The sequence below is a fragment of the Ursus maritimus genome, unplaced genomic scaffold (genome assembly GCF_017311325.1).
Source record: "Ursus maritimus isolate PB19 unplaced genomic scaffold, ASM1731132v1 scaffold_12, whole genome shotgun sequence".
NCBI lineage: Eukaryota > Metazoa > Chordata > Mammalia > Carnivora > Ursidae > Ursus > Ursus maritimus.
Genome location: NW_024423564.1, coordinates 67,289,047 through 67,315,566, shown reverse-complemented (window position 1 = coordinate 67,315,566; position 26,520 = coordinate 67,289,047). Strand labels below are relative to the sequence as shown.

The window sequence follows — 26,520 nt, the reverse complement described above, 5'->3', positions numbered from 1 at the left end:
GCCAATGGGTGGTGCGGCGGTAGCACCGCGGGAGGTTCGATTCACTGGGCCTGGCGGGTCCGGAGACTCCTGGCGGCTGTTAACGCGCGCTTTGGGAAGAGGAAGGTTGAAGCGGGAGTGCTAGGGCCCGGATTCACTTCTGCTGTTCTTTCCAGCTCTTCCTGGTATTCCCCTCCCAAGCTCGGGTCTTTTACTTGTCCTGCCTGGACCCCTGCTCGACCTCCCCCAGTCCGGGCCTGGCTTTCGCGCTCCAGACCTGGGAAAAACCCCTTCGGACTCGGCGCCTCGTCCTCCCCACGCCTTGGATTTTCACCCCGGCCCCCCTCGCCTGGCCTGTGATTTCTTCCCCACCCCCGCAACTACCCCCTGCCGTCACGTCCACCTGGGACCATTATCCCGACTCCACTCTGCCCAGTCTGGTACTCCCATCTTCCTTTCCCCCGCCCCCTCCCCCACCCCAGATCTTTACTCACCTTTGCTTGGATACTTCCTCTGTGGCCTGCTCTTCCGCCTCGACTAACTGGCGACCGACACTCTCACAGTTTTGGCCCAAACTCCAGCCCCTAGCTGGATTCCCTCCATCTATGCTCCGTCTTTAATTAGCCCATGCTTTCAATAATACAGCAGCTTGCTTTAACCGGCCATAGTTCTGCATTCTCAGCTGCTGGGTGCCTTTGATCTTTGTCTGATGGGTACTTGACGTTTTATGCTCCTGAGTCCAGGATGGTAAGTGTGGGCCTAAGGGCGACGTGGGTAGCCCTGCATCTCGGGCTAATGGGTTCAGGCTGCGGGATCTCTGGAAGTGCCCAGTTTCCATTTTCCCCTTACAGAGGAAGAGCTTAGCTCCTAGCCAGCTGGCCAAGAGAAAACCGGAAGGCAGATCTGGTGATGATGACGACTGGCAGCCTGGGACAGTGGTGAGTACCCTGCCCTCCAGGGGATAGGACAGGTAGGATGCAGGGCTGTTTGGGCAGAAAGGAGTCCTGGACTTGGTTTCTAGGGTTACATGGAATGAACCTGGTCACCTCCAGAAACTTCTTTCAGTGAACTTTTACTTAGTGCTTACTGTGTGTCAGGCACTGAACAAGATAAAAAAAAAAATTTGTCCCCGAGGTGTTTACTAGAAGTTAACGTGGCCTCAGTTTTTCTGGTAGAAAGGGATATTCCAAAGCAAAAGCGCAGATTGGGTTGGGCCTTATGGCTCTCCAATAGCAGCTAGCTGCCTGCTCTTTAGCTCTTTGTCCCCTGCCCAACATTACAAAACAGTAGAGTATATAAGGCCTGCCTTAGGGTTCCTGAGCTCACTTGGACCTAGATTAGAGGAGTGGTGCCCCTCTAGTGTCTGCTAATACTCAAATGTAGTATGTTTGACTTTGGATTGGTTCTGTGCTCTGTTCCCTGCTTTTGAGGCTTTCTGGGGCTGACTGTGGGTAGGACCTATGTACACAAAAATCAATAGGATAATACATATATTTCAGAGAGAAAGAGCAGTTCAAGACGTAAGGGCCACTGGAACTTTGAAGAAGGATTAGCTAAGAAAGGTCTAGAAGGCAATTTTGGGCAGGGGCTGTATGTGAGAGGTGAAGGGGCTGGTGTTTGTTTCAGGTGTTTCTTGTAGGATTACTGAAGCTTCAAACACCTTGGCAAGCCGCTGCAAGCTTGCCTGACGGTTCCGTGGGGTCTTGCTCTGTAGTTGCACCGCTGCTGGTGTGCAGGGAAGCTTCTCTACCTGTGAGGGACAAGGTTGCCTCTTGCTACTTACATGGGTCTCAGACTTGAACTTGGGGCAGCACTTGGTGCAGCTGGGTCAGAAATGGTGCTGTTTGTTCCAGAAAGCGCTTTCAGTGCTGGTGACCTCACTGCCATGGTGTGGGCTGCCTGGCTTACTTTATTCACCTCATCCAGTGCCCCCCTTCAGATTAGACAAGTTCTGTAACCTCATGAACTTCCAGTTTTCTCACCTGCTAAATAAGTATAACATTTATTATAGGATTGTTGTGAGGATGATACATGATAATGTGAAGAGTTTAGCACAGTTTCTGGCATTTAATAAGCGTTTTTGTTTTTTTTTTTAAAGACTTTATTTATTTATTCGACAGAGATAGAGACAGCCAGCGAGAGAGGGAACACAAGCAGGGGGAGTGGGAGAGGAAGAAGCAGGCTCGTAGCGGAGGAGCCTGATGTGGGGCTCGATCCCATAATGCCGGGATCACGCCCTGACCCTGAGCCGAAGGCAGACGCTTAACCGCTGTGCCACCCAGGCACCCCAATAAGCATTTTAAATGTTAGTTGCCATTGTGATGAACTCTGTGGTCTTCCCAGCTTGACTCACCTTCCCCAATACTCTTCTAGACTCCCAAGAAACGGAAATCCAGCAGTGGGACTCAGAGCCAGGAGTGTTTCCTGTCTCCTTTTCGGAAACCTTTGATTCAACTAACCAATCGACCACCCTGTCTGGATAGTAGTCAACATGTAAGTCAGAATTGCAACCTGCTGGTGAATGTGTGTACCTTGTGGAGGCACCTTTCTTGTTTTGTCTAGGGAGGCTTCTACCCCTGAAGACTCTCAGTGGTCTTCCGAGTAGCCAGCAGATAGACTTTGGTGAAGGCTTTGGGTCTGCCTACAGCCTCAAGGGCCTGGAAGAGGCCTGGCCTCTTTCCTTCAGGATGTGTGCCTGACTTAGAGTCCCCGTTGCTTATAGTTATTTGGGCTCCAGATCTCAGGTGGCTCAGATTCCTGAGGACCTGAGGGTATAGGACAGGGAAGGCCATGCAGGGTATTAGAACCAGGATCCTCATGCCAGCTCAGTCTCTCACTTAGCATATGGCTTTAAGAAGTCTCAGAGTCCTACAGCTTCCACGTGCTTCCTCTAGTAAAATCCAATGTCATCTTTACGATGGCATCTTTTTTAAGATGCGGAAGCTGCGTCTCTGAGGGGTTAACTAGTTTGCCCAAAATTACAGAGTAGTCATCTGCTTAGCTTCACCAAAGCTTTTTCCGCCAAACTTTTTGAGGACAGTGGTATTGAGCTCTGGAGTTCCAGAAACCTTTGGAGTTTCTTTTCTTTTCTTTCTTTCTTTTTTTTTTTTTTTAAAGATTTTAATTTTTTACTTGAGCATGAGACCGCGTGTGCCACAAGAGCTGGGGGGAGGGGCAGAGGGAGAGGCAGACTCCCTGCTGAGCAAGGAGCCCAATGCAGGGCTCATCCCAGGACCCTTGGGATGACCTGAGCTGAAGGCAGACGCTTAACAGGCTGAGCCCACCCAGGAGCCTCTAAGATTTTACTGATAGAGTGAATCTCTGGAAGAGGGAAGCTTTGATCTTGGTGGGGAGCAGGAGTGCTCTCCCTCTTCTATCAGAAGGAAGGGATGGTATGAATTTGCAGTAACCAAATAAAGAAAGTGAGAGCATGCTCTCTCCCCTGCCTCTGCCAGTCTTATCAGACCAGATTCCCAGAGGCTGGTCATTGCAAGTCTTGTAGGCTGTGTCCTCATGTTTTTGGCCAGCGATGCTCACCTTCTCCCACACTAGTTGCACGAGGTGCAGTTCAAAGTCTTGCTTTTTAAATCTGGGTTGTCACCTGAGCAGAAGGCAGACCGCTTAACCGACTGAGCCACCCAGGTGCCCCACCTTTGGAATTTCTTAAGTGATAAAGTGGTGCAAGTGTCTTTTACTATTCATTAAAAACCCCTTTGACCACACCTGAATTTATGTTAATGAGATTCATTTGTAAGGCAACTAACTGTGGTGGCTGGTTGCCAGGGGAACCAACCTACCAGTGGCCAGTGTTTAATCAATCATGCCTATGTAATGAAGCCTCCATAAAACCCCAAAAGGTCAGGGTTTGGAGAACTTTTGAGAATTCATCCACGCACCAGGAAGTGGCACACTCCAAACTCCACAGGGACAGACTCTCCTGTGCTCAGGACTCTTCCAGACCTCGCCCTATGTATCTCTTCATCTGGCTCTACATATCTTTTCATAGCCTTTGTGATAAATGGGTAATCTAATAAGGAAACTTTTCCTGAGCTGCAAAAATTCTCTGAGCTGCTCTAGAAAATTAATTGAATCCCAGGAGGGGGTTGGGACCCTCCCATTTATAACCTATTGGTCTGAAGCACAAGGAGCAACCTCGATTTGGGATTGACGTCTGAAGTGGTGGGGGGGGAGGTAGTCTTGTAGGACTGAGCCCCTAACCTGTGGGTTCTGGTTCTTTCTCCAGGTAGACAATGTCAGAATTGAGTTAAATTGTAGGACACACAGGTGGTGCTGAATAATTGCTTGTGTGTGGGAACGCCACACATCTGGTGTCAAGTAAACTGTGGTAGAGTGGGGGAGACACAGGAGTCTGTTTTTACTTTACAGGGACATTTTGAAGGAAAAATGGGAATAAGGCGATAGGAATAGGTAATGGACATTAGTTATTTGTGCATTCAGCAGGCATTTTATTTTTCTAATGTAATTTTTTAAAAGATTTATTTATTTAACAGAGAGAGAGCACACGCACACAAGCAGGGGGAGTGGCAGGGAGAGGGAGAAGCAGGCTCAATCCCAGGATCATGACCCGAGCCGAAGGCAGACACTAAACCCACTGAGCCCCCCAGGTGCCCCTCAGCAAACATTTTAAAACATTTTAATATAATACTTAATAAATACAAAGGAATATGTATATAACATGTGAGACAGAAAACAGACTAAACACCTTTGAACCCAGCATCCTGCACTAGAACATCACCAAAGTCATAATCCCTTCCCTTCCTGACAGGTAACCACTGTCCTGAATTATCTTCGTCATCCCTTGCTTTTGTGATCGTGGAACCATATGTATATAATTCACTAAGTAATACATTGTTTAATTGTTCACTGAGCCTTAAAAATGGTGTGTATGGGGTACCTCGGTGGCTCAGTCGGTTAAGTGACTCTCGATGTCGGTTCAGGTCATGATCTCAGGGGGGTAAGATCAGCCTCTGCGCTCAGCAAAGAGTCGGCTTGAGATTCACTCTCTCTCTCTGCCCCTCCCCTGGGTGCATGTTCTCGTGCTCTCTCTCAAATACATCTTTAAAAAAAAAAAAGTGTGTAGTTCTGTGGGATTCTTTTCATTTTGGATTCATTCACGTTGTCCTGTGTAAGTGTATGACGCAAGTGCAGTGGGAGCCAACAACGGGGTCTAGCAGTCTGGAGGCTGGTGAATGACCTGAATCTGAGCAATGTGCCGAGTAGGTTGAGTCCTCGAGTATAGGAGGAGTCAGCCAGGTGAAGAGAGTAGGCAGTGTTCTAGATACAGGGGACCCTAAAGGCAAAAGTGCCTCGGGCCCATGAAAATCATATAGTACAGTTCTGGAGATGAGAGCACTTAGCCTTAAATGTGATGAGTTTGAAGTCCTGTAGGACAAGACATCAAGATTTGGGGATGGTTGCATATATGGGTAGGTGTGGAGCCTAGGAGGGAAGCCGGGACTGGGAATAGATTTGGGGTCCTTAGCATAGAGACATTTGACCCCTCCAGAGTGTATTGGAGTGTCAGTGAGTGCAGTCCGAGGAGCTGAGGTGCAGCCCTGAGCCCTGAGGAGCGCTTACTTCTAAGGGAGTTAAGCAGAGACAGAAGAGCTCCTCAGGGGATTGAGCATGAGGTCCTGAAGAGGCAGAATAGTAGGAAAGTGGTGTCATCGTGGTCAAAGGCAGAGAATATTTGAGAAGAAAGAGTGGCCAGCTTTGTCTAGCCAGATAAGGATAGAAACATGTCCACTGGAGTTAAGGTCATGTAGCCCATTGGTGATCTTGGCCAGAGTCATTTCAGAGGAGGGGAAGATTAGAAAGGGGAGACAGACACTCATTCTAGAAGTTTGAAGGGGAGGAGTTAAGAGGTTAAAGGAATTTTTTTAAAAATTTATTTTAGAGAGCGAGTGTGTGTGGGGTGGGGGCAGAAAGGGAGAGAGAATCTCAAGCAGACTCCCCACTGAGCATAGACCAATACCCCCCCCCACACAGCCCACACACACGGGGCTTGATCCCAGGACCCTGAGATCATGATCTGAACTGAAATCAAGAGTCGGGTGCTTAACTGATTAAGCTACCCAGGCACCCCAAAGGAATTTTTGTTTTTATTTTTATTTTTTAAAAGATTTTATTTATTTATTTGACAGAGAGACAGCCAGCGAGAGAGGGAACACAAAGAGGGGGAGTGGGAGAGAAAGAAGCAGGCTCCCAGTGGAGGAGCCTGATGTGGGTCTTGATCCCAGAACGCCAGGACCCCGGGATCACGCCCTGAGCTGAAGGCAGATGCTTAGCGACTGAGCCACCCAGGCGCCCCGGAATTTTTGTTTTTAAAATAGAGAGTTAAGTATGTTTTAAATGCTGGTGAAAGAGAGCTAGTAGAGAGGGAGAGGTTGAGATATAGGAGAGATCAGGCAGAACTGATAGAGTGAATCTCTGGAAGAGGGAAGCTTTGATCTTGGTGGGGAGCAGGAATGCTCTCCCTCTTCTATCAGAAGGAAGGGATGGTATGAATTTGCAGTAACCAAATAAAGAAAGTGAGAGCATGCTCTCTCCCCTGCCAGTCTTATCAGACCAGATTCCCAGAGGCTGGTCATTGCAAGTCTTGTAGGCTGTGTCCTCATGTTTTTGGCCAGGGATGTTCACATTCTCCCACACGAGTTGCATAAGCTTGCAGTTCAAAGTCTTGCTTTTTAAATCTGGAGCATAAATTCTTGGCTACTCAGAGCCTCAAATCTAGCCTTCTGTATTGACAATTTTGAAAACAATAGTTCAGTTTTTGGGGGGTGCCTGGCTGGCTCAGTCAGTGAGCATAAGAATCTTGATCTCGGGGTTATAGGTTCAAGCCCCATGTTGGGTGGAGAGATTACTTTACCAAAAAAAAACCTTAAAATAATATTTCAGGTTTAGAATTGAAGCCAAATTAGAAAGGAAATTAGAATCCATCTCCTTCCTTTTCCTCTTATTTATTTACTTATTTATGAGAGGGAGAGAGCTTGTGTGGAGAGCTGGGGGGGGGGCAGAGGGAGAGAAGCAGACTTCCTGCTGAGTGTGGAGCCCAATACGATGCTGCGGGCTTGACCCCAAGACCCTGAGATCACCACCTGAGCTGAAATCAAGAGTCAGATGTTCAACCAACAGCCACCGAGACACCCCATCATTTTCTTCTGACTTAAGGGTGGCTTTATGTTAGCATTGTTCATATGCAAGTTTCTCATTATCATTGCTATTCATAATTATAATAATCATGGTAATTAAAAATAGTACAAGATCTTATTCAGCTGCAAAGAAATATGCAAATAAAGAATTGGGCCTTTCTCCTAATGCCCCCATCATGTTATTTAGTGCGATGAAGTTCAGTTCTCCACATTCTTTTTCTTTCTTCCAGTAGATTGTCAAATATGTTCATTATATTTTTCCTATCTAACGTACACTGAGTTTCTAGAAATGTATAATCTTTATAGAAATGGGTCAAAATAAAAGTAAAAATTTCAGGGCAAGACAGGTTTGCCTTTTTCCCTGTTAAACTACCTTTTTGCTTGAGGGGAATATTTTTCATTATTTCTTTTTCCACTAATGTAGTCCCATTAAAACTACCTTTAGGGTTTCTGTTCTTCTTGTCTGGGGTTTCAGCTCTTGTTTTGTTGAGGTTCACAGGCCATTGTAATTCCCCAGAGAGCTCAGGGTTATATAGACCAGAAGACCAGAACTTTTTTGGGAGTTGTCAGAGTTAGCTCAGGGGCTGGTGCTGTGGACCCCCTGCCTGCTCTTCTGCCCCAGCCCCATCGCCCAGTGCTGGTTCCAGTCTGGGGCGCTGGCACAGAGGCTTCCTGTAGGCTCTGAGGTGCAGGCACCAAGGCCACCCTTCTCTAGGACCTATTATGTTTGCTTCTTGTCACCCTTGTCCCACTTGCTTTTTTTGGTGATTTGTTTGCCCTCTCACGTCCTCTTTCTCATGTTGTTCCCTCTCTCATGCCTTCCTGTGGCAAGAAGCTGCTGACTCTGGGCTGATCCATATGGCTGTAGTCAAACAGGTGGAATTAGGAGGCCATACTGCCCACTGGTTACAAGTAAGGATCTTGGAATGAGGAAAGTCCTGTACCTGTCATGTCCCTGTGACTTGGAAAAGTGACTTAACCACTCAGTCTCAATATGCCCATCTGTAAAATGGAGATACTGGTAATAATACATAGACCTCCTAGTGCTGGTCATGAGGATTCAGCGGCAGCCTGAGTGCAGGCGTCTTGAGTGCTTAGCACTGCATCTGGGGTACGCTGTTAGTCATCATCATTGTTGTCATTTTTGCTGTTGTTGTTAATAGTATTTACTAATACTACTGTTCCTGTTACTGCTGCTACCACTACTTTTTGAAGGTCTGGTTAGTTCCCAGGGAGGTCGACGTGGAAATTAGATCTAGTAGGCAGAATTGATATGACAAAAGAAATGTGAGGTACGATTGGGAAGATGGAGTCCTGTAGGAGAGTGGTTGGATCCAAATATTGGAGTTTGCTGTTAGTACTGAGGTTGGGTAAGTTTGTGGTGCTTTCTTCTTAAGTGCTGTACCCTAGGGAATAGTTGTCCTTGCTGGCATGGCCTTTCATGAACGAATGGGTTGAAGCCTTGTGGCTGACGACTGAGGCTGGGTACTTGCCAGTGGCACTCTGCTGTCTCTGAGTATTTGTCGAATCTTATGTAAAGCCTCAAAGTTGAAAGCTGTTGTGTAAAACTTAATAACCTAATGTGGAGCACCTCTCCTTATGTTCTAGATGCATCTGAGTGAGATGTAATCAAAATATAATGCCCTGAATGTATTATCTTTAAATAGGCATGTTATTTTAAATTTTTTTTGAGATTTATTTATTTTAGAGAGCAAGAAAGCGGGTGTGAGTGGGGGGAGGGGCAGAGGGAGCGGGAGAGAGAGAATCTCAAGCAGACTTCCTGCTGAGCATGGAGCCTGATGTGGGGCTCAATCCATGACTCCGAGACCACAACCTGACTGAAGCCAAGAGTCAGATGCTCAGCCAACTAAGCCACCCAGGTGCCCCTAAATAGGCAGTTTAGACTGCGTCTGTAAAAATATTATCCCATAGCATCTTTAATCACTCCTGAATCCCTGTTTCTTTTCTTTCTTTTTAGGAAGCCTTTATTCGAAGCATTTTGTCAAAGCCTTTTAAGATCCCCATTCCAAATTATCAAGGTAAAAGATGGAGACTTTCCTATTTTTTGAATCAGTCATGTGGGAATGTATCTGAATTATTTAAAACCTCTGCTTTTATAAATACATGCTTACCTTGGAATTGAAGATGGCAGGCCAGTGGTGACAGTGTGTGGGGTGACACTCTAGAGGCCTGCATGAAGGCTGTGTTTGATAGCTTCAGCAAGGCCTGCCATGACTAACTGCCTCTCATCTTCTTGGAGGGGATGTGCCAGTGCTCGGGAAGCTCCTGGTGGGCCTCGGGGGCTGATGGGTCCAGGCTTCATTCAATCTAAGTGAATTTAGTAGCATCTCATTTCTGAGGTTGACTCTTCTACAGAGTTTTCCCCTGTCCTATGTGGGACATAGCATTGTGCTAAAACTGGGGCTGGGGAAGAAGGAGGCCCAACTCTGAAGAGCTCTGCGTCTTGAAGGGCTCCTTTGGGTTCTAGACCTTTCTAGGATTGACTTGAGATGAGCAAGACCCGGCCCTTCAGAAGTTTATAGTTAAATGGGAGAAGTAAAATGGGAAGAGTTCTGATGGGAGGCAGACTGGGATAATGGTCAGATAGAGGCACACAGCTGGGTTTGGAGAGGTTCTGGGAGAGAAAGGGTCCTATGCAAGCTTGGGAAAGGTTATGTGAAGGATAGGCATTTGAGCTGGGCCTGCTGATCTCTTCAATGTAGAGGCTCAGGTGACAGATTGTTGGTTTCTAGGTCCTCTGGGCTCTCGGGCATTGGGCCTCAAAAGAGCTGGGGTCCGCCGGGCCCTCCACGACCCCTTGGAAGAAGGTGCCTTGGTTTTGTACGAGCCTCCCCCGCTGAGCGCCCATGACCAGCTGAAGCTTGACAAGTATGTACATTGGTGTTTCTTGAGTAGGTCTGGTCTTCCATGAAGTGCACATACCTGGAAGGGCAGAGGGCATTTTGGTGTGATTTTTCCTTGGGACTGGCATGTTTTCAGAGTACTGTCATGACCACTGCACCACCATCCAGAGAGTGGGTAGGGGGGGAAGGAGAGTGCTTGGGGAGGAGCTTGTAGGGATGTCCAGTTGCTGGAGGTTCCTCGCCCTTCCTGCCAAGCTTGCTCAGGGGAGCAGGAGGGATTGATGACATAGGGAACCCTCTCCTCACTTTCTAACTCCTGGAGCAAAATTTGCTATGGTTTGATTATCAGGCCACAAAGGCCCTCTCAGGCAGCTGCCTCTGTGGCCTCTGGATCAGCAGGACATAACTTCCTGAGGGCGTACCCTTGCACTTGCCTGAGCTCCTTGTGTTCTTTGCCGTGTTTTCTCAGGGAAAAACTCCCTGTCCATGTGGTTGTTGATCCTGTCCTCAGTAAGGTCTTGCGGCCTCATCAGAGAGAGGTAAAGGAGCTGGGGGGAGAAAGGTATGGGCTGGGACCCAGGCTGCCATCCCTGGGGCAGCAGCAGTGTGGATGCCAGAGTGGCTGAGTGCTGTTGTTCCCTCCCCAGGGAGTGAAGTTCCTGTGGGAGTGCGTCACGAGCCGGCGTGTCCCGGGCAGCCACGGCTGCATCATGGCCGACGAGATGGGCCTGGGCAAGACGCTGCAGTGCATCACGCTGATGTGGACGCTTTTGCGCCAGAGTCCAGAGTGCAGACCAGAAATTGACAAGGCAGTGGTGGTGTCACCCTCCAGCCTAGTGAAGAACTGGTACAATGAAGTTGGGAAATGGCTTGGAGGGAGGATCCAACCTCTGGCCATTGATGGAGGCTCTAAGGACGAGATAGACCAAAAGCTGGGTATGGAGCCTTAGCAGAGTTGGCTGTACGTTCCATACAACTTGCTCCTTTCTTGTGTGTGTGCTCCCTGATGGCCAGCAGGCCGAGGGCAATGAGGGGTGGAAGGGAATTCCCTTGCAAAATAGTGGAAATAGTTATTTCCAGGCTCAACTAAAGAACTGTCAAACTTTTTTTTTTTTTTTTCAAGATATTCTAAGATTTGTTCCCTTGACGTGTTTTCTGTTGTAGAAGGATTCATGAACCAGCGTGGAGCCCGAGTGCCTTCTCCCATCCTCATCATTTCCTATGAGACATTCCGCCTTCATGTTGGAGTCCTCCAGAAAGGGAGTGTTGGGCTGGTCATCTGTGACGAGGTACTTGACTCTCAGCGGTCTGGGTGGTAGAAGAAAGTGTTGAAATCTCCTCACTAAGAACTGCCATCCAAGGGCTGTGTCAGTATTTTTTAATTTTTTTAAATTTTATTCATTTGAGAGAGTGAGAGAGAGCATGAGTGAGGTGAGTTGGGGGGGAAGGCGCAGAAGGAGAGGGAGAAGCAGGCTCCCCACTGAGCAGGGAGCCTGATGTGGCCTTGATCTCAGGACTCCGAGATCATGACCTGAACCAAAGGCAGACGCTCAACCGACTGAGCCACCCAGGCGTCCCAGTCACTGGGGAATATTAAGAACAGAACTTGTTGCCGTAGAGGATGCAAGTGAGAGGGAGAGCCCTTGACACCAACCTGCCAATAGGGGTTAAGCGGTGCTTGGCACTCCAAAGAGGGTGAGGTACTGTGGACTGTTTGGTTTTGTGCCTCCAGATGGTATTTTTAGACCAAGGAAAGACGTTGGAGGATGAGAGAGATTTGGATGGGTACAGAGACACAGTACAGTGTTTAGGGGAATAGGCTCTGGAGTCAGAGAGTCTTTTGTTCAAATTCTGGCTCTTCTGCTTACTGGTAAAATGATCTTGGACAAGTTACTTAACCACCTGAGCCTCTGTTTCTGAGTCAGTAAAGTGGTGTAATCATATTTGTTTCTTGGGTTTACTGTGAGGATTCAATGAGGTGAATGAGGGAAAGCTCGTATCAGAGTGCCTGGTATGTCGTAAGACTGGTAATTGTCTTAAGATTCTTTGTTGTACGCTGGGGGGACGCGTGTGAACAGAAACACAGAGGTAGAAAAGCCCAGTGTGGATAGTCCATACACCTTAACCTGTGGTGACTCTCCGACTCTGACAAAGGGAAATGTGGTAATAGTTACTTTCTACCTTTTTCCATCACTATGCATGAATGGTGGTAGAGATGCTACGACCTAGAAAGGAAGGAGGGTGGCTGGGAACTTCTCGGTATAAAGAATTTTCCAGGTTTTCAGGGTGCTTGGCTACCCCGAGGCTGCTACCATTGTTTGCACCTCTTGGGAAGAGTGAAGGCCACTTTGCACACCACTGGGGCTTTAGTGGAGAGATGGCTGAAAGACTTGGCCCCATTTGTCAACTGATGGGCAAGCTTGACTGTGCTCTGGGAACAACAGATTAGCTCAGTGTCTGAGGGACTTTTGGGAGGTTACAGAGAAGAAAGGCTTACTTTTGGGGTGGCAAGCCTGCTAGTTAGGATCTCTTTCCCAATTGGGCTTTTGTCCTTAATAAAGAATCCATCATTATCGGGCATGTATACCAACCTTTGACACCTCAATGGGCTGTTCTTTCTGGTAAGAGTAAAGGATTTAGCAGGTTGAGGTGGGCTCTATGTGTGATAACCCTATAAAGCTCAGGGCCCTGGCCCATCTAGATTTTCTTCTGCTCTGTAGTGTTCCTTTTCTTTTCCTTTCTGTCCTGTTTTCGGAGCTGACTCTGTAGGGCAGAGGGGACCAGGCTGCTGCTTGCCACACTGCAGCATCCTGGCCTTCCTTTTTACTCATCTACCTTTTTTTGTCCGCAATTTGTCAGTTGTCAGAGACGTGAGGAAGCCAGTCCGGAAAGATAGCCTACTCTAGGAGGGGTTTGTCCGTTTGTCCCGTTCAGGCCCTGGAAAGGGAAGATGCCACCCCAGGCTTTCCTGCTCCCAGCACCCGCAGTGCTTCCTCCTAGCAGATGCTTCTCTCTGGCACACACAAGTGCTGCATGATAACGCTGTGTACAGAATCTTTGGTCCTTACGGTAATCTGAGTTAGAGCAAGTCAGAAGACTTGGGGTCAGCCGTGCTCTGCCACTCGTAAGCATACTGTGCACGTGAGGCTGCTCAGAGGCTCTGTTACTTCCGTACAGCGAATGGATGGCATAGGGTCTACCTGAAAGGGACATGGTCCACATCCAGAGAGAAGATCTATGGAAATATTTTGTAAAGTATATGAATAGGCGAGGGATTGACATTGTTGTCGTCATTTCAGTTTTGGAGGTTAGGAGAAGTGTGATGACTTGCCCAGTTTCCCCCTGCTAGGACCTAGTGAGCTGGGACTTGAATCCAGGCCTGAGATTTTAAGACCTGGCTCTTACCCTTACTGCCTTGGATGTAACCCAAAACTTGGTGTAGGAAGCGTGGCTTAGGTATGGGAGGACTGGCCCTGTATGCCTTCTCCAAACCCATATATGTTACTTTATAAGATCTAGAGCACACAGCAAGTCAGAAAAAGCGTGCTGGGGAAATGCATAAAAAACAAGAATGCTACTCATAGGGCTCATGTTTCAGAGAGAAAAGTGGTATTTGATCGTGGTATCATTTTTTTGTTTTAAAAAAGGTAAGTGGAGAACTCTGCCAGAACAGAAATTCAGCAGCAGCTTATTAATTTATTAGAGCTCTGACAACTTTTCATCTGGCCGAACATTTGATTTGCTGAGTTCCCAGAGTTTGGCTTCTTTCTTTCTTTCTTTTCTTTTCTCTCTGATTTTAATTAATTTTTTTAGAGACAGAGAGAGCACAGCAAGAGGAGGAGCAGACTCCCCCTGAGCAGGGAGCCTGATGCAGGGCTCCATCCCAGGACCCCAGGATCACGACCCGAGCCAAAGGCAGACGCCCAACTGACTGTGTCATCCAGGCACCCCTGTTTTTATTTTTTTATAAGATTTTATTTTTGGGGCACCTGAGTGGCTCAGTCAGTTGAGTATCTGACTCTTGATCTCAGCTCAGGTCTTGATCTCAGGGTTGTTTTTTTTTGTTTTTTGTTTTTTTTTGTTGTTGTTGTTTTTTTAAAGAATTTATTTATTTATTTGACAGGATAGAGACAGCCAGCGAGAGAGGGAACACAAGCAGGGGGAGTGGGAGAGGAAGAAGCAGGCTCACAGCGGAGGAGCCCGATGTGGGACTCGATCCCATAATGCCAGGATCACGCCCTGAGCCGAAGGCAGAAGCTTAACCGCTGTGCCACCCAGGCGCCCCTGATCTCAGGGTTCTGAGTTTGGGCCCCGCATGGGCTCTGCACTGGGTATGGAGCCTACTTAAAAAAAAAAAAGTTTTATTTTTAATCAGTCTCTACACTTAGCGTGGGGCTCGAACTCATGACCCTGAGATCAAGAGTAGCACACTCTTCTGACTGAACCAGTCAGGCACCCCAGAGTTTGGGTTTTAAATCCCCCCCCCCCAAAAAAAATTCTAGGTCTAATTCTTCTTTAATAGCAATGGTGGTTATTCATTCATTTCCTTCAACAGACATTTACTGAGCACTTCTCTGTGGGGCTCTGTCCTATGCACCAAGTTATTATATAAAGGCAAGTCTGACATGGTCTCTGCCTTAAGAAGTTCCTGTCTAGCTGAGGAGATTAAGTATAGTAGGGTATGCTTAGTACTCTAGAATATATAGCAGTAGGTGGGTGGCAGGGTAGTACAGTGCCCAGACTTTGGAATCACACAGACCTGAGTTCAAATCCCAGTTCTGCCACTTTCTACCAGTGTGATTTGGGATAACTGTTCACCTCTCTGAACTTCATTTTCTCTAAAATAGGTATTACAATTCATAGTTTCCTGATTTTTTTTTTTTAAAGCTTTTATTTATTTATTTGACAGAGAGAGAGACAGCCAGCGAGAGAGGGAACACAAGCAGGGGGAGTGGGAGAGGAAGAAGCAGACTCCCAGTGTAGGAGCCTGACGTGGGGCTCGATCCCAGAACGCCGGGATCACGCCCTGAGCCGAAGGCGGACGCTCAACGACTGAGCCACCCAGGCGCCCCCCCTACTTTTCTGATTCTTATCTGGATTACAGACAAGACTATAGGGAAGTGCTCCTTATTAGTACAGTGCCTGGCACTTTGAAAAGATTCAGTAAACAGCTCTTATGTTACAGGGTGCCACAGGAGCGTGGAAGTGGGAGAGACCAACAGCCTGGGGTCATTGCGGAAGGCTTTGCATAGGAGGTGACATTTGAGGAATTTGCCTGTGGGAGAGAATTCTGAGCAGAGGAATGGCATGGGCAAAGAGACCTAAGGAAATCCAGCATTGGGAGTGGGGAGGAGTTACGGCTTCTTGAACTAAGACAAGCTGAGGAGATGTGTTACCTATGGCGAGGAGTTGCCTAGGGCCTTATTGAGAAGTGCTAAGCTAATGAGCTTGGACTTGATTCTAGAGACAGGAGGGTCAGTGGATGGTCTGTGTTTAATTGCATCGTACAAGCTGACCAGAGGGGGAGCATGCTGACTTGTTTGTTCATTCTTTCCCTGGTGGTTGCATTTTGAGTGCCTTGCCCGGTACAGACCGAAATGGGGACTTCGGATAGAAGAGGCACAGGCCTGATCTTGCCCAGGTGGTTCTTCGGGAAAGAGGGAAGACAATAGGGTCCTTTACAACTTTCTTGAAAAGCCTTAAAAAAGAAGTAACAGTGGTGTGTATGAGGGGTGAGTGACAGGGAGAATAGGGATTGGGGAACAGATGCAGAGGGAGGCAGAGAGAGGCTCTTCAAGTGTTTGAGCTGTGGATTCTGCAGGGCGAGGGAAGGAACAGCCTGGGCTAAGTCCCTTTAGCTCTGACAGCCTACATATGGTTTGTAGACCAATCCAGCAGGCATCTGGCTCTGTAGGTTCTGGGTTGGTTGGGCTGATGGGGAGGGAGGATTCCCTGCAAACATGGGTCTAGAACATGGCTGAATGTCTCTGAAGAGGATAGGCAGCCTGCTAAGGCTCTGAAGTCTGGGGCAGGGAAAAGGAGGGGAGGTAATGGAATCCAGGGAATCCTTGCTTTATGAATATTGCACTGATGTTCTGGAAACTGAAGGTCTATCTCCTGAGCCTGACTTTTTTCCCTAAGCAAGCAGGTAAATTCTCACTCTTGCTGTACGCTGTCAGTTCCCGAGGCCCCAGGACCTGTAATGTTTATGATTCCTCTTTTCCTGTCCGCACAAGACTTTGTAGTCATTAGGGATGCCACATCATGCCCAGGCCTAAGTGAGAATTAATTTCCTTGCAGGGACACAGACTTAAGAACTCTGAGAATCAGACTTACCAGGCACTGGACAGCTTGAACACCAGCCGGCGGGTGCTAATCTCCGGGACCCCCATCCAGAATGATCTCCTTGAGTATTTCAGCTTGGTACATTTTGTTAATTGTGGCCTTCTGGGTAAGAAACCAGCCTTGTCTGCTACATTGGAGAGGAGCCTTGCTTTGGCCTTGGGAGTGTAACTCTAGCTGAAGAGAGAAAGGGCAGAATGCTAGTTATATGTAGGTCACTAGGCACTCTTGTAGGTGACTTCTTTTGTCAGGGAGTAGCTTAGCCATTGGGCAACTTGTTTCTACTGAGCAACTCAGCAAGGCGCACGCCAGCCATTTTTCCACCGCAGAGATAGTAGGGCTGTGCACGATGTGATGTCACTGAGCTGGGGATGGAAACACTACCTCTAGGCATTTTTGCTCATCACATCCTAGCTGCCTTACGAGAGCTTTAGCCTCGGAGCAGACTGTCTTGGGCAATTTTTGTTTCTTAACTACTTTTTAGTGTACAAGTCAGTGTCATTAAATATGCTTACATTGTTGTGCAACCATCACCACCATCCACCTCCAGAACTTATTTTATCTTGCAGATTTGAACCTCTACCCATTAAATAGTAACTCCCCCTGTCCCATTCCCCCATCCCATTCCCCGCAGCCTCTGGCAACCACAGGTGGGTAGTTCTTGCACATAAATATCTGTGGGAGGGTTTGTTAGTGCCACCCCAACTTGCCAGTGCTCAGGAAGATAACTTTAGGCAAGAGCCAGCTAAGCAGCAAGATTTTCATAAAGTGAACACATTTGTGTAACCACTATCAGATCAATTACTGCCACCATCTCTGCAGCACCTCCCCCCTTTTTTAAAGATTTTTTTAAATTTAAAGCACGAGCGGGGAGGGGCAGAGGGTGAGGGAGAGAGAGAATCCCAAGCAGACTCTGCACTGAGCATGGAGCCCAGTGGACTCAATCCCACGACCCTGAGATTGTGACCTGAGCCAAAATCAGAAGTCAGATGCCCAACCAACTGAGCCACCCAGGTGCCCCTAGCAGCACCCCCTTCTAATCACTGTTCTCTCCTTTTCCCCCTGAAGTAAGCACTCTTCTGACACTCAAGATTGGTTTTTGCATATTTTGGACTTTATGTAAATGGGATAATACAATATATATTCCTTGGCATCTGGTTTCTTCTTTTTCAACATTACATTTATGGGATTCATCCATGTTGTTGCTTGGGGCAGTAGTTGGTTTCCTTCTTTGTATACGGTTCCTTTTTTTTTTTTTAAAGAGAGGTAGAGAGGGGAGCAGAGGGAGAGGGGGAGAGAAAATCTCAGGCTCCATGCCCAGCACGAGCCTGATAGAGGGCTCCACCCCACAACCCTGAGATCACCAGCCAAAATCAAGAGTTAGATGCTTAACCCAACCAAGCCACCCATGTGCCCCAATGCTGTTCCATTTTTATGAATATACCAGAATTTATTTATCTTTTCTGTTGATGGACAGTTGAGTTTCCAGTTTTTTATTCTTTTGAGTAATGATGCTGTGAGCGTTCTTGTATGTCTTTCCCTGAGCATAGTGTGCATTTCTCTTATGTAAATATGCATTCTCTGTCCTACAAGTGGAATTGCTGGGTCATATGTTATGCATGTGTTCAGCTCTAGTAGATAGTGGTTGTGCCAGTAGTATATGAGAATTCCAGTGTCTCTACATCAGAGGTCAGCAATTTTTTTTTTTTTTAAGATTTTATTTATTTATTTGACAGAGAGAAACAGCCAGCGAGAGAGGGAACACAAGTAGGGTGAGTGGGAGAGGAAGAAGCAGGCTCCCAGCGCAGCAGGGAGCCCGATGCGGGGCTCGATCCCAGCATCCTGGGATCACGCCCTGAGCCGAAGGTAGACGCTTAACGACTGAGCCACCCAGGCGCCCCAGCAGATTTTTTTCTTAAGGGGCTAGATGGCATTTTAGACTTGCAGGCCATACTGTCTCTGTTATAAGTACTCAGCTGTGCTACTGTGGCATGAAAGCAGCCATTGAATGTAAATGAATAGGCATGGTTGTGTTCTAATAAAACTTAATTTACAGAAACAGGTGCCTGGCCTATGGCTGTAGTTTACTGACCTCTGCTCTATATGATTACCAATATTTATCTTAAGGGAAATTTTTAAAACTTATAGTCATTTTGGTGCACATTTTATGATACCTCATAGCATTTGCCTAATGTTTAATCAAGTTGAACGCCTTTTAATATGTTTATTGGCCATTTGAGATCCTCTTGTGTGAGATATCTGACTTTTTTTATTGCTGGCCAAAGGAAAGCCCTATACCCATTAAGCAGTCACTCCCTATTTCTCCTTTCCCTCAAACTCTGACAATCACCAATCTGCTTTCTGTCTCTATGGACTTGCCTATTCTGGACATTTCATATAAATGAAATCATGCAATATGTGTTATTTTTGGCTTCTTTTGTGTTTGGCTTCTTTTACTTAGTATAATGTTTTGTCCACATTGTAGCATGTGTCAGTACTTCATTACACTGATACATGCTACTTCATCTCTCGTAAGCAGTATAGAGATGGGCTTTTTTTTTTTTTTTTTAAAGATTTTATTTATTTATGTGACAGAGAGACAGCCAGCAAGAGAGGGAACACAGCAGGGGAGTGGGAGAGGAAGAAGCAGGCTCTCAGCGGAGGAGCCCGATGTGGGACTCGATCCCGGAACGCCGGGATCACGCCCTGAGCCGAAGGCAGACGCTTAACGACTGCGCTTCCCAGGTGCCCCTATAGATGGGCTTTTAAAAAAAATCCAGTCTGACAGTTGTATTGTCTTTTTAATTGGATTATTTGGCCCTCTTATATTTAATGTAATTAGTTATATATTTGAGTTTTAATCTGTCTGTGTGGCCTTTCAAGTCCCCACTTGCTTTGGTAGCTTTCTGGTCCATTCAAACAGAGATTGCCTGTAACTTGTCTAGCTTTGTTCTTGACAGAAAGACGGTCTGTAACAAAGTAGTCTGCCACTATTGGCAGTGGGCTAATCATTCATTTTTTAACATTTTTTTTTAATTAAAAATTATTTATTTATTTTTTTTTTTTTAAAGATTTTATTTATTTATGTGACAGAGAGACAGCCAGCGAGAGAGGGAACACAGCAGGGGGAGTGGGAGAGGAAGAAGCAGGCTCACAGTGGAAGAGCCTGATGTGGGACTCGATCCCGGATCGCCAGGATCATGCCCTGAGCCGAAGGCAGACGCTTTAACGACTGCGCCACCCAGGCGCCCCTAATTAAAAAATTTTTAATACAGTTCAAATCAATGTGCCAGGTTCATTTCAGCTCCTTCACTGCCAAACCTGGGAGCTGGGATTGCTTTAGTTTCTCTGCTTTTTCTTTGTCTGTGACGACCAAGGTATAAAGGTACCTGCTGCATCAAAGTCTAAACTTCACATTACTCTTATGTTTCTTAATCTTGACAGATATAGTACCTTTTGCCTGGCCATGAGCAGAAAGTCCTTGATTTCTTCAATTTTGAGAAGCATGTCTATCAGGGGCCTCAGGGGAGATTGTGGCTGGCACAGCAAGTGACTAGAAGCGAGGACAGAAAAGAGTGAGACTCCCCCCCTTTTTTTTTTTTAACATTCTTTAGTGCTTTAATTTTCCCTTCTCTCTTGTCTTAGGAACTGCCCATGAGTTCAAGAAGCATTTTGAGTTACCAATTTTGAAGGGTCGAGATGCAGCTGCCAGTGAGGCGGACAGACAGCTAGGAGAGGAGCGGCTGCGGGAGCTCACCAGCATTGTGAATAGGTAAATGGCAGGGTGGGGGCTGGGCTAGGCAGCAGCACCTTTCTTCAGGATTTTCCCCCAGGGTAGGTCATCAGAATTGCCTCCTAAACCATCCAAGTCCAGTCCTTTGGGGCCGTGGCCTATAAGGGCTAGGATTCTAGAGACTGGGGTCTGTGCCCTGACCAGAGCCACTGAATGAATGGAGGTGTCTTGTAGGTCACGTCCCTACTGTCTTCCTGGCCTGGCCCCTGTAGTCTGGTTTTGGGCTGCTTAGTGTCCGGTTGAGGAAGCTCTTCTCTGATGTTGCCTGACTCCCTGAGCAAATATCCCTTGGAGCATTGTTAGTACCTCAGAAGTTTCCTGTCAGTTGATCTCAGAGCTAAAGCACCAGGCTTCCCTTCTCAGGCCCCATAGCCTTCTTTGACAGGTAGAAATAGATCTAAAGAATGGGTGTGGCTCCCAGACTAAGAGGGCTTTTCCATAGGGTCCACATAATCCAGGGGACAAGTACATTTGGGACTCCTCTATTGTAGGTAATACACTTGATTTATATCCTGAAGTCCTGCCCCCTCTCCCTCCCAATTTTAGATGGTAGGAAGCAGAGTCACTATGTTCTTAGGTGCTACTCCTAGTTCTTAGGAGCTACTCCTCAGGTGCCTGATCCCTGTCCTTCCTGGTCTGCCAGGAGCTATGGGTTTAATTTCATTGAACCTTGGGCCATGTGGTATTTGGGCAAGTGCAGGCAGAAACTACCCTAAGGACTTAGTGGTTTGCAGCTTGCTTTCCCTGTCTGAGCGCCAGGCTCAATGGGAGGTCTTGGCCTTCTCTTGAAGACCAGCTAAACTTTTGAAGAGGAAGCGTTGTCAATGTAAGCTAGATTGTTTGAAAGGGTTTTTGTTCCCATGACTGAGACCCGCATAAAGATATGTTTGCCATAGGGCTGATGGATCTCTGTCATTTGATACTACAGAAGATAGTCTTTTGGATTCTTTGGGTGGTAGCTTTTATTCCAGTAGTTAGCATAGCATTTGTACCAGCCTCTTGCCTTTTTATCCTGTCTCCCCAGGTGTCTGATACGGAGGACATCTGATATCCTGTCTAAATATCTGCCTGTGAAGATTGAGCAGGTGGTTTGTTGTAGGTACTGAACTCAACTGAGGGGTGTGGAGTGAGTGTGTAAAAACAAAGCTCAGCCCTTGAGGCATGGCTGGGCTCTCACGGTGTCTTTAGGGCAGAGGTGTGGTCCCCCTTTCCCGCTGATCCAGCTGCCCTTTTTTCAGGCTGACATCCCTTCAGACTGAATTATACAAGAGGTTTCTGAGACAGGCCAAGCCAGCTGAAGAGTTGCGTGAGGGCAAGATGAGTGTGTCTTCCCTTTCTTCCATCACCTTACTAAAGAAGCTTTGTAATCGTGAGTCGGGTCCATGTCCTGGGGTCCTCTGAAAGAGTGAGCAAGGGTAGGCTCCTGTGTGGTCCAGACACCTTCCAAACTTGTCTAGAGTCCTCATAAAGCCCACATGTGATTCTAGCCCTCTCTGAGCTATGAACCCTACATTGTATACTCTGTAAACCAGACCCTTTGTTTTGGAAGGTTTAGCTTATCCACTGCCCAGCCCAAGCTTGATGCTTGGGGTATATGGGACTGTGTGTGTGTGAGTATGTGCACGCACACATGTGCATATAAAATGTTGGACAGGAGGACAAAGAACAAACCTTGCCCTCCCTGGTATAGTTCCCTTTTTGTTGGGAGAACACACTAGTTAGCAAGATGTCCCAGATGGAGCTGATTGCATACTGGGATTTGGGGCCAAGTAAGTCTGGTGCTGAGGATGGCCTGCTAGGTAGGCTTCTAGAGGGGATTCCAATGAGCACTGAAGTGGAAACTTCCGAAAGCATTGTAGCTGGCATTTTGCATTTTGTTTGTGGGTTGTCCCCACCCCCCCCCCCCCCCCCGCAGATCCAGCTCTAATCTATGACAAGTGTGTGGAAGAGGAGGATGGCTTCGAAGGTGCTTTGGAAATATTCCCCCCTGGTTATAGCTCCAAGGCTTTAGAGCCCCAGCTGTCAGGTAAAGCCAGTCTTCGGGCTCCTCTGGGAGGAGGACTGGGAGATCGTCTCTTTGTGCTAGGTGTATCCTTGTTTCAAGGCGTGATATCAGGAGTAAGACTCTTGGGGCATTGGGATGGCCTGCAGGGGGCTAACAGTTGCTGATTTCTCCAGGTAAGATGCTGGTCCTTGATTACATTCTGGCAGTGACCCGAAGCCGCAGCAGTGACAAAGTAGTGCTGGTGTCCAATTACACTCAGACATTGGACCTCTTTGAGAAGCTCTGCCGGGCCCGAAGGTAGGGAATAGCCTAACCAGTTCGCCAAAGCAGCGTCTCCCTGACTGTCCTGCTAGGAAGAATAGTTGTTCTGACTGGTGGATACGGGCCAAGATGTAGGTATAGGAGGGGCTTCCCAGAAAATGTCTTCTCTTATTGCTGTGATGGTCCCAGCTCCATCCCTAAGCAGAATAGCCCTTGGTCCTTCAGGTACTCCCAGAGGACAGAGTCCTGGGCTCTAGCTCGCTGCCTATCCCTTCGGGAGTTTAGGGCCTCAGGCTGTACATGAATAGCCTCAAGCATGGTTAGTTCAGTTCCTTCGGTAGCGGGGCTCCGGGGCTCTGCTTCCTTCTTTGGTTTTGATCTTTGGATTCCCCTTCAGGTACTTGTATGTCCGCTTGGATGGCACAATGTCCATTAAGAAGCGAGCCAAGGTTGTGGAGCGCTTTAACAATCCACTGGTAAATGTACAGCCCTGTTCCCACACGACCAATGCAGTAACGTCAGAGTCAAGGGGTGATAGAGAGGCTATAAGGGTGCTCTGCTTTAGGGTCTCTGATTTTTTTTTCTTCCCCCTTTTCTGGTGGGTGGGGTGGGGTTAGGCTGGTTGGTGATAGCTGGGCTGGGAAATTGGTAGGCAGACAAATTGGTGGTCCTTATAGCATGAGAGTACAGATGTGTGCGAGAGAACAGTCTGCTGGGCTGAATAGGATTCCAGTTCAGGCTGCAAGAGGTTCTTTTTCTCCTGCTTCCTCTTTCCAGAGCCCTGACTTTGTCTTCATGCTCAGCAGCAAAGCTGGAGGCTGTGGCCTCAATCTCATTGGGGCTAACCGACTGGTCATGTTTGACCCTGACTGGAACCCAGCCAATGATGAACAAGCCATGGCCCGGGTGTGGCGTGATGGTCAGAAGAAGACCTGCTATATCTATCGCCTGCTGTCTGTAAGGACGGTGACAGTGGTCACAGTAGGGGCGGGTCATGGAACAGGACCTTCAGGACCATCTTGGGTTGTTTCTCAGTACCTCTCTTTGGTCTTCTGCCTCTAGCAGCGGCCAGGCTATGGACTTAGCCAGAGCCCTTTATTCTTCTGTTCTTTCTTCCTCTCTCCACCCCATTCCTTTAAAACCTTACTGTGCCATCTGGATACCGGTTCAGTGGTTAACAAACTCTCCTGTGGTCGCCTTCCTTTCACAGGACACCTGCTTTCCCTCATACCTGATTTCTCCTGTGCCACTTGCCTTGTAATCGTCTTACACGCCATGTGTCCCATGGGGCTAAGAAGAGGTATTTGCATTCTCCAAGTTCTCAGTTTTCATTCAGACCATCCACCTTATAGTTCTCTTTTAAAGCTCATGTTATCTGACTTGACTACTCTCTTTTCTTTCTTGTTACAGTCCTCTATCCTATGCTATTTTCCTAATTCACTGATGACTTTGGATACCAGCCCAATCTTCATTTTTTCCCCAAATCATCTTGACTTCAAGGACCATGCAGTTCTCTAGCATTCTGGCCTTCATGTTTCCTTGACCTCCTCTTAAATGAGCTCTTCAACTTCCCCTCATTTAATTACTTCCAAGGCCACACTCCAGAACTTTAATAGTACCAAAACTATACATAGTTCCAAACTTTAATATCTGTCATTCTGTTCTCACTTCCTGTCCTTCCAACTTTCTCATACCTCCTACATCTGCTTCAAACTAATGTCCCTAGTATCCCACCTCCCCCCTATCTGGCTTGACTTCTCTTTCTGTTTGGCCTGATTCTTATTCATCCTTTCGGCCACTCTTTCCGTAAAACCTTCTCCACTTGGATCATTACAACTGTTCTCAGGTTCTGCACCAGATAAAATTTGCAGGTATAGATCAGCACTAGCACAAATTCACATATTCCATTTTGGGCTGGGCCATATCTTGTTTCTTTCAACAGCCACTTCAGGCCTTCACCACTTCCCTCAAGTTTGTTACCTAACCCTGTCTCTCATTCTTTTTGCAGAGACCTTGTCTTCTACTTCACAGAGAAAACGTAGGATATCAGGCTTGAATTCTCTAGCCTCTCTTTTGTAAATCTCTACACCTGGCTCTTCCCTTCCCTTCTCAGAGGAAGATCATTTCCTTCTTTTTTGAGGCTCATCATTCTAGCTTTGCCCAAGACTCTTTGCTGTCCTTTCCTTTCTTAGTTGATTAAGTTCTCCTTCATTTCCCTGGGTCTAGAAACATGCTGAAGTAGCTCTCACTTTAAAAGTTTCTTAAGCCTCTGTCCAATTGTAGCTACTACTTTGGGTTACTTTCCATTTGTTCATAGTCACATTTTTCCAAAGCCTACAAATTCACTTCACTTCATCTTCTACTCACTCATCAGACCATTTATGCCACTGAACCTGCTTTTGAATATACTGTTGGCTTCCTAATTGCCAAAACAAGAAACTCTTTATTTTTTTCTCTACATCTGACACTGTTGACTACTAATCTTTAAAATTCTGTTCTCTTTGGAAATTGCACTCTGGTTTTCCTACCTCTGTGACTACATACACTCATTATATTGACAAATCTCTGAATTTTTAGCCTGGATCTCTTAACCTGATTTCTAGACCCGTATTTCCATCACCTATTGTACATTTCCACCTGCATGTCTTATGAACACTTTGGATGCATGGTGACTAAATACATTTTCTTTCTGAATTCTGTCATTTAATGGCTCCGTTATCCAACCAACCCAAACCTGGGTATCATCCTAATGGACCATTCTCTGTCTCCTAACAAAAATTACTATTGGTTTTTACCTTCTGGAAATTTCTTTAACCTTCCTTGCTGAGGTCACAGTCCTCTCTCACTTGGATATTGCAGGAGTTTCCTAATTCTTTACCTTTGGTCTTAACCTGTTCTTCACATACTGCTTCCTGAATGAACTTGACAAAAATTCTGATTTTGCTTTTCATCACTTGCAGGACAAGGCCAAGCTCTTTCAGCCCGGCATCCATACTTCTCCAGTATGACCTCTGCTGACTTTCTCAGTCCCAGCTCTTACTACATTCCCACCATCCTCTAGACAGGCTCAAGTTCTCAGTCCTCTGGTAGGCAAGGCTTATTCCTTTGTTCCTATGTGGGACCTAAGAGCTTTCCCTTCTCTCTTTCCTTGTAAACCATATACTCATTTTTTTTTAAGGTTCAACTCAAGGATAATCTTTCAAGCTTTCCAGCACTCCCCTCTACCATCCTTCTTATGGGCCCTTGGGTATCCTATACAGGTTTTTATTATTGTACCGATTAGTTTATGTCTTTCCCACTAGACTGTGAGCTCAAGAATAGGGATCATATTTGATTCTTCTTTGTATCCTCACGCATAGGGCCTGGCCTAGGATACCCTAATGATATTGAGTGAGAGAGACCTGGCTTGGTGTGGAGCTCTGGTGAAGCTGCTGCAAACCTCAGCTCACTCTGAAGGAGTTTAGCCAGGCCATGAAACCCTCCATTTGTACCGAAAATATCCTGGGTGAGCAGACATGTACAAGTCATGTTCCCAAGAGATAGACTGGGAAAATGGGCTCAGCTGAGCAGGTGTGTGGCTGTAGGACTTTCAGTTTTATTTCCCCTTCTCTTGGATGGCTATGGTTTCAACCCCTGGGTTTTCCTTCTCCCCCCCCCAGAGCCACAAGAAGGCACTGAGCAGCTGCGTGGTGGATGAGGAGCAGGAGGTGGCGCGGCACTTCTCTCTGGGCGAGCTGAAGGAGCTGTTTACCCTGCATGAGGCTAGCCTTAGTGACACACATGACAGGTGGGTGGCCATTACCTCTGAACTCCCTGCACAGCATGGAGATGGGCTCTGTAGTCACCACAGCACTGTCCTCTGCCCCCAGGTTGCGCTGCCGCCGCTGTGTCAACAACCACCAGGTCCGGCCACCCCCCGATGGTTCTGACTGTACTTCAGACCTGGCTCAGTGGAACCATAACACCGATAAGCGGGGGCTCAAGGATGAGGTACTCCAGGCTGCCTGGGATGCTGCCTCCACGGCCATCACGTTCGTCTTCCACCAGCGCTCTCATGAGGAGCAGCGGGGCCTCTGCTGATAAACCAGTTGGTCTGGGTGTAGC

The 26,520-nt window shown here is 47.1% G+C and overlaps 1 protein-coding gene and 1 pseudogene across 1 annotated transcript; one reads left to right on the top strand and one right to left on the bottom strand.

Annotated features, from left to right (window-relative positions):
- Positions 1-26,520, top strand: RAD54L (RAD54 like). Its single transcript, XM_008699265.2, has 19 exons — positions 1-726; positions 831-917; positions 2,353-2,472; positions 9,130-9,190; positions 9,905-10,040; positions 10,485-10,554; positions 10,663-10,951; positions 11,180-11,304; positions 16,316-16,466; positions 20,003-20,129; positions 21,175-21,249; positions 21,389-21,519; positions 22,066-22,176; positions 22,329-22,452; positions 22,814-22,892; positions 23,194-23,388; positions 25,383-25,397; positions 26,070-26,203; positions 26,286-26,520. The coding sequence occupies exons 1-19, from the start codon at positions 724-726 to the stop codon at positions 26,494-26,496; spliced, it is 2,244 nt and encodes a 747-aa protein (XP_008697487.1). The 5' UTR covers positions 1-723; the 3' UTR covers positions 26,497-26,520.
- Positions 19,567-21,429, bottom strand: LOC121102099 (annotated as a pseudogene).

Bases quoted from the DNA above. Each gene is read 5' to 3' on its own strand.
- RAD54L (XM_008699265.2), top strand. The intron at 10,555-10,662 runs GTAAAGGAGCTG...TTCCCTCCCCAG, and splicing joins TGCGGCCTCATCAGAGAGAG to GGAGTGAAGTTCCTGTGGGA. The intron at 16,467-20,002 runs GTAAGAAACCAG...CTCTTGTCTTAG, and splicing joins TGTTAATTGTGGCCTTCTGG to GAACTGCCCATGAGTTCAAG.